The 16,217-nt window shown below is 41.2% G+C and overlaps 1 protein-coding gene across 1 annotated transcript in view; it reads left to right on the top strand.

Moving 5' to 3' along the window:
* The first annotated feature begins 5,094 nt into the window (after window positions 1-5,094).
* Window positions 5,095-16,217, top strand: part of TUBGCP3 (tubulin gamma complex associated protein 3) — a 46,955-nt gene continuing 35,832 nt past the window's right edge. Inside the window, exons 1-2 of the mRNA XM_027640192.1 lie at window positions 5,095-5,345; window positions 15,890-15,997. Of these exons, the coding sequence (XP_027495993.1) occupies window positions 5,270-5,345; window positions 15,890-15,997 (184 nt within the window). The 5' untranslated portion in view covers window positions 5,095-5,269. The remainder of the gene's footprint in view (window positions 5,346-15,889; window positions 15,998-16,217) is intronic.

Below are 16,217 nucleotides of genomic sequence, written 5' to 3'. Positions count from 1 at the left end.
TTAATATTGAGTGGGCTTCAGTGTGCATGTGTCTGTGTATCTTCATGTTGGGAAGGAATCCTGTTTATGACTAAGAAGTACTGGAGTGGTAAAAATGAAACTTAGCAGACAGCCAAGGCACTACCAGAAAAAAGACAACTGTTCTGAGATGCAAAACATTAATACTACTTACAGTTTATATGATAGCTAGTATTATTAACCTAGATAGCCAGTATTATTCATCTAACTCCTGCCCCTCTACTCAGCCCTGGTTAGGCCACATCTGGAATGCCATGCACAGTTCTGGGCTCCTCAGTCCAACAGGGATGTAGAGCTCCTGGTGTGGGTCCAGCAGAGGACAACAAAGATTATGAGGGGACTGGAATGTCTCTCTTATGAGGAAAAGCTAAGGGAGCTGGGCCTGTTCAGCCTTGAGAAGAGACGACTGAGAGGGGACCTCATCAATGTTTGTAAGTGTCTGAAGGGAGGGTGTCAAAGGATGGAGCCAGGCTCTTCCAGGTGGTGCCAAGCAATAGGACAAGAGGCAAAACCTGGAACACAGGAAGTTCCACTGGAACATGAGGAAGAACTTCTTTACTGTGCATGACCAAGCACTGGAACAGGTTGTTTGGAGAGGTTGTGGAGTCTCCCTCACTGGACATATCCAGGAACCATCTGGACACAGTCCTGTGCAATGTGCTCTAGGATGAACTTGCTTGAGCATGACCCACTGTGGTCCCTTCCAACCTTACCCATCCTGTGATTCTGTGATCTAAAATTGTTATTTTATTGTAAATATTGAAAAAAAATCCAAAATAAAAAAATGAAAATGTCCTTATTTTGCCCTTATATATTTTAAACAATAGTTTCTGGCATCTTTTAAGTATTGGGAAACACAGTTTCTTTTTTGATATACACACCCATTCAGTAGACTTTCTGTAGGTATATGACATTATGGAGCACACTTCAGGCTCCTCAGTCAACAAAAGAATAGATGAAGTGAAGAGTTTTGAAAATGGAGAGGTGGTATTATTGAAAGTCACAACAAGCAGGCAGCAATGCAGAACTAACACATGCAGGAGGATTAAACTGGATCAAACTCTCTCTTCATCTGAGCCCCACTTGTGCACAGGGACAACATCTGTCTGAAAGGAAGTCACAGAACATCAGCCTAAAACATATGGCCTTTCAAAAATTATATCTGTGGGCACCTTTAACAACCTTTTGTTGCTACAGACTGAGCATAGCAGGGCTCTAGGCCATTATGGGGTTGCCTGTGTGGAAAATATATGCTTAGGTACAGAAGCCAAGTGGTGCTGGAGCCAGAAGAGACCCAGCTGCTGTACCTTGAGGGCTGCCATATGCTAAGTAAGGCATAGACAGTATCCTTCACTGTCTCCAGCCACTATAATTCTTGACATTGGTTATATGACACCTAAAAAAAGTCTGTCCAGCACAGAGAAACGCTGGAGGTGTTAGCATGATTCTTTACTGATTTTCAAATGCCTCATGAACAGCTAGAGCTATCTATGGTATTGTGCCCTGTAGACATAATCAAAAAGGAGTTCAGAAAACCAGAGCAATTAACCCTTGGGTTTTTTTGTAAGGGTAAGAATCTTCTCTTAGCATTATTGCTTAGATTTAGGCAGCTTAAGACTAAAAGGGACTATGATGCCCTCCAGACTGATCTTGTGGAGAATATGAACACAGCTCAGTAGCTCCTGTGTCAGTTTGCATCTGGTCACTTGGCCTGTAATGGAAGCCTGATGTAAAATGTTTTAGATGTGGAGAAAGTGCCGTGCTTTTAAACATCTCTCTCTATGGATTGAATATCCTTATTGAATTAAACCCATCACTTTTTTCTAGCCTTATTTTGGCAAGCTTCAGCTTCCATCTCCTGCTGGATCTCATTGCACGTTCTTCTGTTATAACACTGTTTGCTATCAGAAATATGATCTTTAAGTAGCAGTTCTGAACACAGATCTCTTTAACCTCCTATGGATGAACCGATTTCTTTGTAAGACACTGTCAAGCACACATTTTACTAGGCTAAATGATGAACTTTCTGTACTATGAAAATCAGAACAGCAACTAATTTTTTTAATTGTCCAATGCTGAGAGACCAAAAAGCAAGACGAACTAGGCTTATAGCTACACAGTAAGAAAATAGTTTATATTTTTTCTTTCTTGTTTTTCAGTGAGATTTTTAAGATGATTTAAGTGATCATAGCTGTACTGTATAATAAGCTGCATGTGCCAGCAAACTGCCTTATCGGAATTAGCATTTTTAAACACGATTGCAGGATTAATTCTTTCCATTGAGGAAAAAGCAAGGAGATCTGTGAGCCATAAAACTAATGAAACTTAAGTTTCTGTTACTTTCCATGAATTTACATCCCTCCTGTCTCTTTCTGACTACTTTCTGCATTATTTCCAGAGTTCTCTGTCCCTTACACCTTTAGTTTCTGCATCATCCATCAATCAGGCTGGGTAAGAAGTAGCTGGCACTGTAGGCAGCTCAGAGCTAAGGTATATACCCACCAGTGCAGGGTGTGCATACTGGTCAGCTGGTTTGCTAATAGCAAACACAACTGGGAGAACTAAGTTCTCATTACCCTTCTTTTCAAGGGAGCACTGACTAGGGCCTTAGGACTCGCAGCCACTGAATTCTGTAAAATTTTTAATTTTAATATTCTTAATTTTAATATTCTTAAGAACTCTATCCTTCCGCTAAATTTGTTTAAAATTGGTGAAAAGATCCAACAGTTGTGAGGAGACACGGACACATAGAGTAACTGCATTAGGAATTACTAACTGCATTAGGAAAAAGAGGCTATAAATGAAGGAATACATTCCCAGCAGTGTAACAGAATGGTTGGCTATTACAGTACTTCAGAAGCGTAACATAGGATGTGGTTGTGCTGAAATAGAAAAGCTCAGGTTCATAAATGTGCTTCTGCTTGCGGGAGGCATGAATGACACATTTCAATGGCATGTTCTCATTGTGCTGCTCCATAATGTGTTCTGATTTCAGAATGGTGACACAATTGCCATAGTTAAAATGACTAGAAAGACTTAGTCATAACCACTTAAAAGCAGTAACAGGATATTTGTGAGTGACTGGATTCCCTTGGAATGTAAAGGTTCTATAAAGGAACACCACTTCCAGATATAATTGACAAAGTTCTGGGGCTTTTTGTTTGGGTTGTTTTTTTTCTTTTCTCATGTGAGCAACCATATTTGCTACTTGATAGATTGACACCTTCCATGATGGAATCTAAATCCTAAATGACCATCAGCAGTAGTGAGTCACTGGGTCTTTGTAGGGCAACTGTGTTTGCTTTGGATGGAAAATGGAAGAGAAATTCTGTTGCTCAGTACAAAGAAAAAAGTCACACCATCTTTGAAGTCTTTTTTCAGGATTATTGGAGACGCAGCTTACAATCTCCCTTATTCACCTGGGATAAAGTTCTAATAACTTTGTTAGTTTTGGGTCCTCTCTTACCTCTCAAAAGAATGTATGACTAAGATTTGAAGAGCTAATGTAAGTAACGAGACTATGATGGTTCTACTACAGTATCCCAAGTAACAACAACTCATACATTCCCAATGTGTTTCAGTTCTTGGCTTGCCACTGTGATTTGTTTCTAGCAGTAGTGCTAGTGACGAGCTGTTGTTTACATCTATAATGTTCCCATAATGAAAAAACGCATGTATGTGCCCGTAGAAGGAATACACACAAAATTGCAGCTGCACAGAGATAATGAAGCCAACAGGGGCTGCCAGAAAGCCATGTGTTGCACAGCAGGAATTAATTTTACAGCCAGTGGTGCACCAAGCCCCTGGTGCACCTGGCTGCTGTTGCAGTGTCTCAAATCATCTCTTACAGGACAGAGTAGAGATGGATTACACAGAGCTCCAGCACCACAGGAAGAATAATTATTCCCTAAGTATGTATTTTGGGCAGACAAGCAAGAATTTAGTGAAGAGATGGAAGACAGACAACTTGGAACGTCAGTGTCTGTGTTAGGGGGTGACAAGCCTGAGGAGCAGGTCAGGGAGAGGAGCGCAGGCCAGCCATGAGCGTGCTGCCCACACTGCCCCGTGGCTGGAGCCCCAGGGACTGGGGACACTCAGGTGCATGGCTGAGCAGTGTGGGGAGATGTGGCTCGAGGATCTTCAACATTTTTCCAGATCTGCACTGATTCGTAACTACTTTCGTGTGGAAAAGCCACCAACGAGCCTCGACTCCCCAGGGCAGTAAATCACAGCAAGTGTAGCCACTTCAGGGCTTGTTCTGCTCTGAGGGGGAATACACGAGTCTGATCTCCCCCGAAGTAATTTATGATGTTCAGTTACTTCTGCAGAGTTGGGGGGAAAATCCTTATATACTTAAGAGACTTTTAAATTTAGTTGGGAAATTCCTAGTAAAGATGCATAATAAGAAGCTGAAAACAAACATCCATCTTCAACCTTTTCTATAGTTAGCCAGCTGTGAATGTGAAATACAAGGTACTGATGTAATTGGGTGAAATTTAATAATAGAAAGGAGTCGAGGTTCGACAGTCTAATGGTGGTTCGTTCCCTGAGTTTGTATTTCAGAATTTTTGTTCTACCTGGCTGTGTTCTTTCTCAGCACTTTTGTGGTGTTATGTTTGTGAGGAAGCTATGGCTTTAGGAGGAGCTGAAGGGTTCTATTTCTATAATGTCTGTCTGATAAAAGTGCACTTAGGGCTTACCTGGGCTTACTCTGCATCCGTGTCTACACTGTGCAATTCCATGCTTTAAGTCCTCTGTAAACCCTTCACCAAGGATTGTTTTCTCTTTTGCCCGTGACGGCCTCAGAAGGCCTCCACCTTCTCCACTTGTTAAAGCTTTACGTTGAAGTGAATTTTTGCTTTGATGGAATGTGACATCAGAGTTTTTGAGGGACGGGTGAGAGGGCGTTTTCCAAGAACGGAAAGATGTTGCAGAACGGGAACGCTCTACTTCCATTCCGGGGAATTCGGGGGACGTTCCTGGGCGGTGCCTGCCCCGGAACCGCCGCGCGGAGCGCTCCGGGCGCGCGGGGCATTGTGGGCTTTGTGGCCGCCGCTGCGGCGTTCGGCGGGTCCCGTTAAAATGGCGCCGTAGGCGGCGGCAGGAACGGGAGGTGTCGCCGGGTCCCTGCGCTGCCGAGCGGGCGGCGCGTCCTCGCCTCTCTCCCTACTTCCCTCCGCCGTTCCGCCGTGCCTCCGGCCCTGCCGCCCGCTCCCTCTGCCCCGCACCTCCTCCTGCCTCCCGCGCGGCGATGGCGACTCCGGACCAAAAATCCCCCAACGTTCTGCTGCAGAACCTCTGCTGCCGCATCCTGGGCAAGAGCGAAGGTAACGGCGTCCCCCCGCCATTCCCGCGCCGGCGGCGCTCGGAGCCCGCGGGCGGGGGCGGGAGCTGCCCCGGCGGGGCTGGAGCGGTGCCGGCCCTCTCTCCCCCCCGACGGGGAGGGTCGGCAGCCCGGGCGGTGCAGAGCTGCCGGCCGGGCACGGCAGAGGCCCCGTGAGCCGGCGCCCTCCGGCGAGAGCCGGCTTGCGGCGGCTTCGCGTCCTCCTCCTCCTCCTCCCCCGGAGCGCTTGGCCGGCTGCTCAGGGCGCTGTCCTCCTCGGGGAGCAGGGCACCCCTGCCCGGCGGTGTGGGGCGAAAGGGGGCTCGTGTGCACGGTGAGGAACCTCCGCCGGTGGCTGTTCGAGTGGAGGCACTGGCGTGCGCCGGGTCCTCTACAGGTCCTCTGTGTCATGATGCTGCTGTGGTCCTCCAGCAAGGAAATGAATCTCTTGCCTGTGTTGACTCCCTTGCAGTCAAGGCAAAGACTGTTTTTAGTAAGCAGTCAGAGGGTGGAAAGGAGGAGGTGCATCTGCTGAGTCTCTTTTTTAAGCTGCTGTTTTTATAAACATTGCTCACTAGACAAATTCATGCAAAAGCTTCTATTATGTCGGTTTTCTTGTATGAGAGATGACTGTCTCCCTCATTAGCATTAGCTGTCAAGTCTCTTATGTAGTTTTCCCCTCCATGCCACTCTCTTCTGACAAGTCCCTCTGGTTACCTTTAGCTATTTTCATGGCAGTAACTAATAATTTTGAGCATTGATCTATTGTAAAGAATTAGGTTCAAAATGACTAAAATGTGGCCTATGTGTGAATTACTGCTATCTTAGAAATCTAGAAAGTGAGTAGCGAGGTACAAATATACCTGTCTCTCAAACTTTGTTTCTGTCTACTGCAGACAGCACATCGTGATCTCACACCCCATCCCTGTCTCTTGAGCTAGAAAGATAGGAGTCTAACGGATGAACTGTTTGATGGATGGGGAACCAGTAGGATGGCCACATCTAAAGAGGTGTAGTCAATGTCTTGGTGTCAAAACAAAGATCAGTAGAAAGTGGTGTCCCTCAAAGGTATTGGGACTGATGCTGATCAATATCTTTATCGATAGCATAGGCAGTGGTATTGAGTATGCCCTCAGAAGATCTGCAGGTACCACCAAGCTGAGCGGTTCAGCTGATATGCTGGAGGAAAGAGTTGCCATGCAAACCTTGAGAGACTTGGGCCCATGTGAACTTCAAGGTTCAACAAAGCCAAGTGCAAGATCCTGCACCTGGGTCCAGGCAATTCCCAATGTCAGTGCAGAATGGGGAATGAATGGAGCAAGAGCAGCTCTGCAGAGAAGGACTTGGGGGACTAATGAAAAATTCGATGTGAGCCGGCAGTGTGGATCCTACAAATCCAACTATATCCCGAACTCCTTAAAAAAGAAGCACGAGCAGCAGGTTGAGGGAGGTGATTCTCCTGCCTCCTGTCTGCTTTTGTGAGACCCCATCTGCAGTCCTGTGTTCAGCTCTGGGGTCCTCCGCGGAAGAAGGAGATGGACCTGTTAGAGCAGGTCCAGAGGAGGACCATGAAAATGGTCAGAGGGATGGAACACCTCTCCTACAGAGAAAGTCTGAGAGGGTTAGGGTTGTTCAGCCTGAAGAAAAGGCTCTGTGGAGATCTTATTGTGGCCTTTCAGTTCTTAGAAATGCTTATAAGGAAGATAGACTTTTTACCAAGGCCTAAAGTGACAGAGCAAGGGGTAATGGCTTATATGGTAGGTTTAGATTGCACACAAGGAAGAAATTTTTAACAATGAGTGTTGTGAGACACTGGAACAACTTGCGCAGAGAAGTTGTGTATGCCTGGAAGAATTCAAAGCCAGGTTGGGCAGGCCTTTGTGCAACCTGGTGTAGTGAAAGATGTCCCTGCCTATGACAGGGGGAGTGGATTAATGGTCTTTGAAGGTCCCTTCAAAACCAAATCATTTTCCAATTCTGTGTTTCATCTGAGAACCTTGGAAGAAGAATTGTCTTCACTGAACTAGGTGAATAGGGACTCCTTCACAGAAACACACTGTTGGTCCATTGAACTCTAAGATCATCTTTGATCAAAATGATTCTATGACCAACAGCTCTTGATTACTGTGTTTGGTTTTTCAAAATATTTTCCCTTTCCATTGCATTTTTAAATCTTCTGCAAGGCCATAAATTTTCCTTTTCCAGAATCTATAATATTTCAGTGACAGGAATTCCTAATGTGAGATTTTATTAGGATGTGGTAAGTTTCTGCTCTTCCCCTATCTCCACCAAATCAATGGTGAATTCTAAACTGTTTAATATGTCTTATGTTCTTATGTAACCACGTTTCTTTTAGCAACTGATTTCACATCAGTGTATAATTCTAAGGTGCTCTTATACCTCTACTTTTAAAGCTGTTTCTTGCTTTTAACATACTTTGGAAATTTTTTTTTCCTGATAAAATTGGTATATGTTCTTGTTTAAGAACACTTCAGATATTTACTACCATAAATCTCAAATTATCGTGCTAGTCCTACTTCCACAAAGGAAAAAAAAATTTAAAATAGATTGTCTTCCTTTATTGGAGTAGTGGATGCCTTTTTGAGGACATTATTTCTATATTGCCTAATTCTGTTTTCTCGGTGAAACCAATTTTTCTCGGTGAAACCAATTTTTCTCGGTGACTCTGTTTTCTTAGGTTTGGAAGGGAGTGCAACCTAAACTCAATCTAAACTTGTTTCTTGATAGCATCTTATTTGCGTCTGTGCTACTTACAAAAGAACATGAGAACAGAAATGGAAACTTCTGTTTGTCAGTTGAGGTCTGAGTGTTGAGGAGAGGTGGTTCACTTCTAGCAACTGAGGATCAAGCTTCTTTTTGAAGCCATAGTTTCTGTACATCTCAGTGTCTCCTGACTGGAATAATAATTTTATTTGCAAGCAATACGTGGAAAAACATGCGAGAGAACTCTGATTTTTGTCTTTTTTATAGTAAATGTTGAACCTGTTCCTGTGTGTTGGGATTCTATTAATTTAACTTGTGTGTGACTAATGAAAGGGGTAATTTTGCCCAAAATCACAGTAAGTTGCTGCATGCAACCTGTAGCCCTTGAGGGGCTACTTGAGGGACATACAACTTTAAGTAACAATTTAAAAAAAGGAAAAAAAAAAGAGTTGTCTGTCAGATTTATCACCCGTGTTTTTGTGCATGTGACAGATAGGAAGCCCATCCTTTCCCTTCTCTTTATTCCTGTGTTAGGAGGGACTCTAGCACTGAAATCTCACCCTTCTAACATAGGACTTCTCTTGAAGTAGTCAACTGTAGTACATATGTTAGCTCAGCTGTTGATTTAAAGTGCATAGAGGCCAATAAATCAAAAGGTCTTTGGTAGTCTCAGTCATGAAAGATGTGTATGGTGTTTGGACATAGAAACCAGTGGGAGTACAGGGAATAAATAAAGACAATAAGGGAATTTTGTTAGTACTGGCATACTCTGTGTTGAGGAAATGCATATATCCCTACGTGGTAAGGAACCCATCAGACAAGTTACTTAGCATCTTGCTGTTTTTCAGGCTTGTAACTCAACTTTCTTTCAGCACAAAATAAATTTGAAGTAAGGTATTTGTGTGTGGTCGGTGGTCTATGTGCAGCTTCTCCCCTCCTTGTGTACTGACGAAGGTAGGCTGCTTTGTATATACACATTCTCTTTTTTGAAGCAAACTTTACAAGTATTATCAGTTTAATCTTTGGCAAGTAATTTGTGATGTTCAATTACTTGTACAGAGTTTAAGGGAAAGAAACCTTAGATACTTAGGAGACCTTTAAATTTAGTAGAAAAAATTTTAGTGGACTTGCATAATAAGACTCTGAAAACATCCGTCTTTAACCTTTTCTGTAGTTTGCTTGCTGTGAATTTGAAATACAAGGTACTGATGTAATTGGGTGAAATTTAATGGGTAAATAATATAAAAGAGTTGAGGTTTAATGGTCTAATGGTTGTTCCTGCCTGTGTGTTCCCTGAGTTAGTACTTCAGAATTTTTGTTCTACCTGGCTGTGTTCTTTCTCAGCACTTTTGTGGTGTTATGTTTGTGAGGAAGCTATGGCTTCAGGAGGAGCTGAAGGGTTCTGTTTCTATAATGTCTGTCTGATAAAAGTGCACTTAGGGCTTACCTGGGCTTACTCTGCATCCGTGTCTACACTGTGCAATCCCATGCCTTAAGTCCTCTGTAAACTCTCCATCAAAGATTGTTTTCTCTTTTGCCCGTGACGGCCTCAGAAGGCCTCCACCTTCTCCACTTGTTAAAGATTTATGTTGAAGTGAATTTTTGCTTTGATGGAATGTGACTTTAGAGGCTCTCCATAGTGGAGCTGTCCTCTCTCTCTTCCCCCTTTTTGAGACCACCCACCAAGTAGATTATTTGCTTTGTTTCCAGAACCAGTCAGCTGAATAGGCCTAGTTGCTGAGGTTTTTTTGCAAGTAGCTTCACCTCTGAGAAATTCATTACGAGATCTGCTGAGTTATGTGGAAGAACTCTGTATTTTGTTTAAAAAACCACTATCTACCTCAGTATTTTTTTTCTTTTAAGGACAGAGGTTTGAAAGCTCTTTGCTCCTGTGCTTTAGCCAATTATCAAGGAAGGGCTTAAAGCTTTCCACAGTGCCATGTATCTGCAGTCACCTACTGCGCTTAGTTGGTGGCCTCTGCACCTGCAGTTGGACCTGTTCTGACCTCTCTCTTCCTCATGTCCTCTCAGCATCTAAGAACTAGTGTGCTGGTTTTGTATTATCAATCTCCTGTGTTTATCCAGGCTATCCACCTCACTTTTACAATTAAACCTGATCTTGCAGAGAGAGCTTTCCTACCTGTGCAAAAATTTCTATAATTTTTTTCTCCCCTCTGTGGGCTCCAGCAGTTATACAGTGTTGCCTCTCTTTGAACAGTGATTTTAATCCTTCTGACAAAGAACTTCTTGTTCTTAGCTGTCTTTCAGAAACCTCCTAGTAATCTTAGAGACTGTCTGCAAAGTTGTCGCTGTAAGAACTCTTAGTGCCTCCAATGGAAACAAATGGTATTGCTGTAAATATTCAAGCTAAATCTATTTGGTTTTGAATCCTAAAAAGACTTTTGTGTGCCTAAGTACTATGGGATGTGTGCACACTCCAGAATGTAGTATTTCAGTCTTCAGAGAGCAGTTTGCTACCTGAAGTCCATACTATGGCCTTAATTTCATCTCTGTAATGGCAGTGGTAGTTTTGTTATTGCTGTTTGATTTGGGGTTTTTAACATCCATTCCAACAGTTCAGAATTCAAAATTTTATGGCTATGGGGAAAGCCTAGAGTTCATTCAAAAGGTGATGTGGAAGGCATTTTATTCATGCTAATAATAGAGCAAATGCAAGTTGATAAAGTAGGCAAAAATTCACAGTGAAGGCAAGTCCTGAGAAGATTGTGTGACCAAGTTGCTGATAGTCCAGTGGAACATCCTTCAAATAAATCTGTTTACTGACAGTACAAGAGCCAACAGTATTAACAGAATTAAAGAATAGTTGTGTTTTCTGTGCTGTGCTTCAAAGTTTATGGACAACTTCTAAGTAAGGAAAGACATGGGAGTGTGTGCAGCTTGGGCTTTATTTTGTGGTTTTGTCATTTTTTGAGTCTTTTTCCTTCATGGGAAAGGAGTTTGGAGACTAGGAAAACAGTTAATTAACAATAAACTTAAAATACTTCAACTAAAAACTTGCATAAACAAAAGAGAAGGTTAAGGTAGTTGACTAAATCAGAAGACATGCAAAATTAATTTTTTTTCAGGAATACTTCACAGAATCTGGGCAATCTGTTGCAGTGTCTGATCACCCTCGCAATAAGGAGTTTCATCCTAGCATCTCATCTAAATGTCTCCTCTTTTAGTTTAAAATCGTTCCCCTTTGTCCTATTACTACTTGTGTGGAAAGTTGCTCTACCTCTTTTTTTATAACCCCCTTTAAATACTGAAATGTCTCTGCTTGGAGCCTTTTCTTTTCCAACTGAACAACCCCAGCTCTCTCAGCTTATCTTCATAAGAGAGGTGCTCCATCCCTCTGATCTTCTTTGTGGCCCTCTTCTCTGGACCTGCTCTGACAGGTCCATTCTTGTGCTGGGCACCCCAGAGCTGGATGCAGGACTCCAGGTGGGGTCTCACAAGAGCAGAGTAGAGGGGCAGAACCACCTCTCTTGACCTGCTGGCCATGCTGCCTTTGATGCAGCACAGGATGTGTTTGGGCCTTTGGGGCTGTGAACACACATTGCTGGCTCATGTCCAGCTTTTCATCCATGAGAACTTTCAAGTCCTTCTTTGGAAGGCTGCTCTCAATGAGTTCTGCCAGTCTATACACTCATGTCTGAGTTTGCCTCAACCCAGGTGCTGCACCTTGCATGTCATAACTGAACTGGTCCTAAAATTGCACTTTTCAAACCCAGTGTCAGGAACAATCAGTTCTGCTTACAATGTGTGTAAATTCTCGTCAATAAAAAAATAGAAACACTAATGGCATTTCAGACAAGTATTTTAAGCTTATCAGTATATGACATGTTAAATGCAATTGTGTTTTTCCCCAGGTAATACTTCGTAGTGATGTAGAACTTCTCATATAGGTAAAACAGAGGAGATACAGCAGCGTTACTGTAGTGACAAGCACGATATTTGCTCGTGGTGTATGTGAGGAGGTGAAGAGTTTTACAGCTTTTCTTCCAAGCTTAGTTTTGCAACAATAACACTTTAGGCGTTTGGCAAACACTTTGTTACAGGAAAGAAAATTTGTAGGGTTTTTTCCTTCAGTGTGTTTTTTTGGCAGCATCTGTATCAGAGTAGTTTGCAGCAATAGTTGATAGCTGGTCAGTGCCACCCCTACACCACTGAATGCAGTTTAGAGTGTAATTGTTTTACAGTAATTTTGCATCTGGATTTAAGCAAAACTGTTGTCTGGGATGACATACAGCTAATTGGAAAAAGAGTGGAGAGAGTTTGCTAATCTTTGTAGTCTTTCAAGAAAGAAAGTGATTATTGTTTAGTTTAGCTAAGCTTTCTTTAGAATGGTCCTATAGTTTAGAAATTATGTTTACAGGCAGATTAAAATAATGAAATGTTGTCTTTCCGGGAAACAAGGTTTCTCACAATCATGATACATTAATGTTTGGAAAAACAGTTTCAATTACTACTTAGTTTTTTCAGAAGTTCACTCCCACCCCCTTCTGGAAACTTCAATTGACTATAACAAACCTTGTTTAAAGAAATGTATAAGAGTGTGAAATGAATTTCAGTTCACTTCCTAAAATTATAAGTAATTAGAAACTTCTTTATAGCAAAAGTCTTGCTGAATTTCAGCAAGAAATATTTCCTCTGAAATGCTGACTTCTTGGAATTGGCTGATTTTCTGTTCATGTCTTGAACTTTTAAGTTTTATCTTTTGTCCTTTTTCTCCTTGATTTCTTTACAAACAAATTGTTTCTGTGCATTGCTTCTATATTTTTTTCATATGCCACACTTGTACTTTCTGCAGCTTTAAAATACTGTTATCTGCCTTTTGGAATAGTTCACTTCTAATACTGCACTGTGCATAGGAAAGTCTGAATGACTGTGTGGAGTGTAGATCTTTGAAGGATTGTTAGATTGCTTTACTTAAAGGAGAGGGTTTTAAAAAAAACTATTGGGTTTTTTTTGTTGTGATTCATAAGTGAAAGTTCTCTGTTCAGCTGTGTGGCTGCTTATCAGTATCATTAATTGTGTGTGTATTACTTAAGGGATATGGTCTGAGGAGAAGTGGCTGTATCTATCTGCATTCACTGCTCTGATCCGACCTCAGGAAAGCAAGTCATGGTCAATGTTGTTTTCCTGCCTTTACCCCACAAACAGTTGCATCTGTTTCATGCATCAGGTATATTGAGCTTCCTGTTACATGACAGTCATGCTGTGATAATTTTTTGATGAAGGATGTTCAAATAAATGGCTGTATTTTAAGTCCATCTGCTGTTATAATGATTGTTCTTTCAGGAGAGAAGCAACTAAATGTGCCCCTCAGTGACAAGCTATGTGAGTTTTTATTGTACTGGCAGATGTCCATATTAAGTTGTGTTTAATCACTTTAGGTACTGAAATTATTTTATAGATTCATAAAAAATAATCTGAGGAAACATAGCAAAGAAATTTTTTTTTACAAAGAGAAACTGGACTTGATATGAATAAAACATGAAAATCTGAATTAAATGTAATAGGAAACCAGTCTTGCTATGAAGCTGTTGAATTGCCAGTGCAAATCTGTATGTGTAAAGAGCAGATAACTTTGTTACATGCTCACCAGTGGTGTGACAGGTTTAAAAATCAGGATTTGTTGGATGGAGTTCTAGTCTTTCAACTAGACATCTTTCTCAGATGCCTTGTTAGGGCAGTATGGAAAATACTAAGTTTCAGTGCTTTAACTAGTCTTCCTATGGTTGATATTGAAATAGAAGGTTGTTATAGGTTATGTATCTTTCTTAAAAGTTCCCCGTTACAGGAAGAACTTTCCCCTTGCTGATCTGCTGCTAGGTACACAGTTAAGCAATTAATGGAACATATATTGTTTGAGATAACTTTAGTTATCTGACTTTAGTTGACCATGCAGAATACTTTTTGGAATCTCGAGTTCTGTAATGACATGCATTACACTTAAGAATTGAGCAGAAGTAATTCCTCATACTTAACTCTTCACACCTGGTTCATCAGTAACTGGACTCTTAAATTTTTATGTTCTGTCTTCAAGTCCTTGTTGCAATTGAAATGTTGCTTAGTCTAACAGTAGAACTATTGTTTCTGGGAGGCATTTAAGTTGTAGAGATATGTAGTCTGAATGTTGGCATTTTCTTTTCTGACAGTAGAAACAATACTCTTGCTTCTTCTGTAGGCCGATACTGCCAAATACTGTTAAATGTTAAAGATTTTGTCTGAGCAAACTGTTTTCCTGATTGTGTGAGGTAGTACTTTCTATGAACTAGTTAATGTTAGCTGTTCTACAGATGTGTTCTAACAGAGTAGGACCAGTGGGTGACATATTACAAGACAGTAAAAAATAGACATTCAAAATGAATGTGGGGCATTAAAAAACAATCTAGCACATAATGATTTCAAATTTCTTCTTTCCATAAATTTCTGGAGTTTTTAATGCATTTAGTCAATAATTGACTCCTAGTATTTCCCAGCTGACTTTTTTTTTAATTGTAAATATTAGTGAATTTTAGGGATGATAAATGCTTTGAGTATTTCTGCTTCTGGTGGTCCTTTACCTTATTTCATTTTTCTGTTCCTTTAGTACATATTTGTCTTGGCCAGCATCCTTGTTTTTTCCTTGGCTGAACCATTGCTGTGTTACTCTGTGATTTTCTCTGAAAGTTGACTGCTTAATGGACTAAATAACACGTGAGGATATGATGCACTTGCACAGATAATTGTTATATACAGAACAGACAATATGCAGAATTGCTTAGTTTTTTGTTTTGTTTGGGCCTTTTTTTTTTTTTTTTCCTGAAGTGAAAGGATTCAGGTAGCTGACTAACTCACTTCTATATTTTCTTATGTACCTTTCCCCCTCGTGTTATTACAGTTGCTTCAGTATAAGGAGTAGAAATGTATCTGACATTTTGTAAGGGCATTTGACATGTCTGTAGGGTTATTTGCTTGTTAGCTTTTTCAGGTCAATAAATGGGAGCCTGACTATGCTGTGAAGACAGTAATACTGAACTGACCCTATCTTTGTGTTACCAGAGTGTTAATCTTCCTGGAAAGAAAGAGAACTTGCACTTAAATTGTACTGCTAAGCAACGATAATAAAAACAGAGTTATTGCATGAGGAAGGAGCAGTGGAGGGAGGTCACTAAGTTGTGACCTCTGTATTAATGTCCACATTATGCATTGGGATGTGATGCTGATATCTCTGAGTGGGCTTTGAACCTAAGGGTGAAACAGTGCAAATTGTTTTATAAACGAAACCAAACCTAAAAATAAGATGCAATCTGACAAAAGCACTGTTGTGGCTATCTGAGTGAAGATCCACAGATAGGATAATCCAGTTTTGCTGCTTGGGATGAGAGTGTGCCTGGTGAACACATCTGTATTCCTCCTGTGTGTAAACTGAATTGTGTGACTCTGTGTCAAGTCCCACAGCGTTTCTGTCTGTGGGGATGGGCAGAGCCAGCTCAAGCATGCAAATGCTCTCTGAAAAAACTGGGTAGGCTAAGTGTCTCTTCCATCAGCATGGAATAGGAAAGGCTTTTTCACAAATTTCAGTGCAGTTGTTTTGTGGAGTGTGTATACTTAGTTGTGTTTGAAGTATAGCATTGATACTATGGTAAACTGAGTTTTACTGCCACCTGGTTAGAAGTGTGTCTAAGAATTATGGTATAACATCACATCTAAGCGAGGTACATTTATACTGGATTCAGACATAGCAGTGTAATCTCATGTCTTAACTTCTTTATTTGTCTTCATAAAACTTTGGTGTTCTGCTTAACAGAAAGAGTTTTCATTTTTTTCTTCCAGCTGATGCAGCCCAGCAGTTTCAGTATGCAGTGAGAGTTATTGGAAGCAATTTTGCTCCCACCGTTGAGCGTGATGAATTTCTTGTAGCGGAGAAAATCAAGAAAGAACGTAAGTGCATCTTTGTTCCTTTCTTAGAAATAGGAGGTTCTTCATGAAGTTATTTGATCAGTTTATTTCTCTGAAAATGTGACAGCTCTGCCTCACAGATAGTCATCTAATCTGTTATCAATGCTTACCTCCTGAAAATGTCACGATGCAAATTCCAGTAATACTCTAGTGAATATTCCTGGGTGGCTATTTGTATTTACAACTTAGATTTTTCTGAATG

This window comes from Corapipo altera, unplaced genomic scaffold (genome assembly GCF_003945725.1).
Source record: "Corapipo altera isolate COAL_440 unplaced genomic scaffold, ASM394572v1 0, whole genome shotgun sequence".
Lineage (NCBI taxonomy): Eukaryota > Metazoa > Chordata > Aves > Passeriformes > Pipridae > Corapipo > Corapipo altera.
Note: the sequence above shows the minus strand (reverse complement) of the source record. Positions and strands in the feature narration are given on the sequence as shown.